Source organism: Marmota monax, unplaced genomic scaffold, assembly GCF_021218885.2.
Source record: "Marmota monax isolate L192 unplaced genomic scaffold, Marmota_monax_Labrador192_F-V1.1 WCK01_AAM20220418_F8-fsc01083, whole genome shotgun sequence".
Taxonomy (NCBI): domain Eukaryota; kingdom Metazoa; phylum Chordata; class Mammalia; order Rodentia; family Sciuridae; genus Marmota; species Marmota monax.
The window spans coordinates 39,385-42,983 of NW_026691935.1; the positions used below are offsets into that span (position 1 = coordinate 39,385).

Genomic DNA, 3,599 nt, shown 5'->3' on the forward strand with positions numbered 1-3,599 from the left:
GAACCACATAAAAATTAATTAATTGATTGAGTGAGTGATTAATTAATTAAAGGTAGAAGAAGAACAGAAAGATGAAGAACACAAAGAAAAATAGGAAGAAGAAGAAGAATAAGAAGAAGAAGAAGGAGGAGGAGGAAGAGGAGGAGGAGGAGGAGGGAGGAAGAAGAAGAAGTCATCAACGATGACTCAGGGAAAATGGGAACAGAGTGAGTTTAAATTGTGGTTTCCAATTCCAAAATGTTTCCTGAGAACTGCAACTTTCTTTGTATTTGAGATCTCCTACTTCCATGACATGTTTAGTAGTGTTTTCTGGTTTACTCTTAATATGCTCTAGTTATTGTTTTATGGGAAAACTAGTTGACATGCCCCACAAGATTGAAAATCAATGAAAATCTTTCATTAAGCATAAAGTTCCTTTCACATTTGCTACAATCATAGTAAATACACTTCTTTGTATAAAGGGACTGTCTTTGTTGGGCATTTAAAATATCCCCAAAGGCTAGATGACATACATGAAACTCCCATTGTTGTTTATGGAATAGTGGATTAATCAAATTCAATGCTGTAATCTTTAGAGTAAAATAGAATGGAAATAATTTACTCATAAGATTCATATTTAAAATATCTTTATTTCCAAAATACTATCCTAAGAATTATAGTTTTATTTAGCTTCAATCGGAGCAAAAGTATAATCACTTAAGTAAAAGCAGTTCCTTAAAAACTAAAAATGAGAGGTAAGTCAAATTACTTTTGAAGAGAGATCAAAAACATCAGGTTTCTTCCCTTGAAGGTGGAATGAAGCCTGAAGGGCACTCACTTCTACTTTCAGAATGCGGGGGTGGGGGGAGGAAATCCAGCTCTTGGGGGAAGGTCATGAGGAAAATACCTCCATTCACAGACATCTGGCATTGGAAAAAATGGAGGGGGTGGTGGACCCGGTGGAAAATAATCTTGAGGTGCTCCATACATGTTTCCTGGAGGAGGCAGATGGAAAAATGGTCCTCCTCTCATGAACTGACTCCTCGGATCCACAGGAAACAATTCACCTCTGACTGGAGGGAAAGGTGCCAACAATGAGCCGGAGCCAGTTGCTTGGTTTTCAGCAGGGAGAGATGAATTGGGCACATTGGAATCACCAAGATCGATTTTGGTCTCCTTTCTACTGGATTGACTTTCTGAAGACATAGGCCCATCCTCTTTATCCAAAGAAGGCATATTAGAACCTCTGAGTTCTGCTTGTCGCGATGGTCTACCATAATTCGAATAACATCCACCTTGCCAAGGAGGACCCAATGGTGAGGGATCATTGGGGGAATGCTTTCTTCCCAATGCTGCATTTGAAACACCAAGTGCACAGGGATCTTCCTCTACAAGTTCAAATTGAAGCTCCCTTTCAGTTAACTTTTGTCTATTGCAAGCATTTTGTTTCATGAAATAATGGAGGTTTCTTTCAGCAATCAAAGCCGCCAACTCACTCTCATGTGCTTTTTTCTCAGAGTAAATAATCTTCCCCTGACAGGACTGAATGGTTCTCTCCAATTCTTCTTTAAGATATGTGGCTCGCTTTCTGTATGTCTCCAGCTCTTCTCTTGTATGGCCCATCTCTTCTTTGACCTTGGAAAGTTTCTCCTCTTGCTCCACCCGGTAATTTTCCTCTACTCTGAGTTTCCCATGGAGTTTCATCATATTTTCTTGATAGCATTCCATCATGACTTTAACTTTCTGCTGAAGGTTCTCATTCTCACCTTCAAGCCATGCATTTTCTGACAGCAAGGTTGCTTTTAATCTGTTCTCTAAGGTGTTCCTTTGTTTTCTCTATGTCAGATAAGAAAGTACAAGTTTGATATCTTTCTACTTCTAAGGTTTCTAAGGAGGCCTTTAGCTTAGCACCATCAACCAGTTTCTTCAAAGCTCCTTTGGGCTCATCATCCAAGTGAGCACCAATTCCTGATTCACTCGTCATTCCCCATTGCAAGTTCCCAACATCTGTTTGGGCTCCCTTGCTTGGAGAAGACGTATCTTTCATCATCAGCAAGCCTTCAGTCAGAGACTCCATGTGATTTTCTTTATCAGTTTGAACTTGTTTTGCATGGAATTGAGAGTCTTCCAATGCGGTGCTCTCTTTACATTGGACACGTCCTTGTTCCCTCCATGATTCAGCGTCTCCTTGTAAGATCGGTTTCTGACTATGCTGAAGCTGGGAATGTTCATCCAAGGCTTCCTTCATTGCCAGCTGAAGTCCTTCCTCAATCATTTGAAGCAGTCTCAAGTTTGTTTTAGTTTCAGCTATTTGTGATCTGAGGAATTCTGATTCACATTTTAGGGACTTTATCCTTCTCAATATATCTGCCATGATTTCATCCTGTTTACAATGTTTGGCCTTTTGTTCTTCTAGCTCTTTTTCTAGAAAGAGTCTTTCATCCCCATGGCTAGGTTTGGACCTATGCAGCTTTTTATAGGTTGCCTCCAAATTTGGGGCTTCTCTTGGACCCTTCTCAGAACTGCTGCCCTTTAAAGTTGACTCTAAGCCTTCAAGCTCTTTTTGAACAAGGCTAACTTTTTCAAGTAGTTCACATTTTTCTTCAATTCTTCTAGAAAGTTTTAAAGCCAGCTGTTTTTCTCTTCCCACATAAAGCCTACTTCTAACACACTGAAAACTTCTCCACAAAAACAAGAGAATAGCAAAACATCCAATAGCTCTACACATCACCAACTCCCAAGGAACACCATAAGGATTAGGGCCTGGCTTCATGTCTTCAGACAATGCTGCCACAATCCTGCCTACTTCTTCCAGGGCCACCCGCTAATATGGCTGAGGGGCAGTCCTTGGTGCCTTCATCATGCCAAGACGGCTCTGACAGTTGCCACCACAACAATGCCTGCCCAGGCAGGCCAACATAGTCTGTGGACATTCAGGTGTTTGGTCAGGAACTCAAACCTGCACCAGGCAATGGAGCAGACCACTGAGAACCCCTGCAAGGGGTGGGGGTTGTGATGGTGGGGAGCCAGGGTGAAGGACTCCCAGGAGCCTTGTGGTGCTCAAGTGCCCATCAAGGGAGTCTTGGCCCCTTCCTTCCCTAACCAGTGCATCCTGAAGTGCCATGGGTTCAGGTCCCTTCCACTCCAGCCAGAGAGGAGTCCTCTCTATGCCTCCCACCCCTGAGTTTGGTTTAGGCCAGGCCAAGGTTGAGCTTCTTAAGTTTCTATACAGTCATAATACCACTCTGTTTGATGTCATGCAAATTCTAAAGCTTTCTCAACTGTCTCAACAGATTTTATGTCATATATTTATATTTGTACTGCTTGCCCTTTGGCTTTAATGACCCATTGCTTTCCCTGCTTTTGTTCTCTCCCTTTTTTCTTCCTTCCTTCATTCCTCCCTCCCTTTCTTCATTTTTTCCTTTTTTTCTTCCTTCTTTACTTCCTCCCTTCCTCCCTCCCTTCCTTCTTTTTTCTCCCTTCTCTCCCTTTTCTTTTCTTTCAGTATTGGGCTTTAAACTCCAAGGCCTTCTGCATGCTAGGCCAGCCCACTACCACTCAGCTTTATCCCCAGACCAGCTGACTCTTTCTAGGAAGGTCATTTGAATTATTTCTAAAGG

General features: G+C 42.0%; 1 protein-coding gene across 1 annotated transcript; it reads right to left on the minus strand.

Moving 5' to 3' along the window:
• Positions 1-770: 770 nt before the first annotated feature.
• LOC124105431 (melanoma inhibitory activity protein 2-like) lies at positions 771-2,839 on the minus strand. The gene is given in 3 exon segments (XM_046462933.1): positions 771-851; positions 853-1,780; positions 1,782-2,839. Coding segments are annotated over 3 exon segments (2,067 nt in total).
• Between the last annotated feature and the right edge of the window lie 760 nt (positions 2,840-3,599).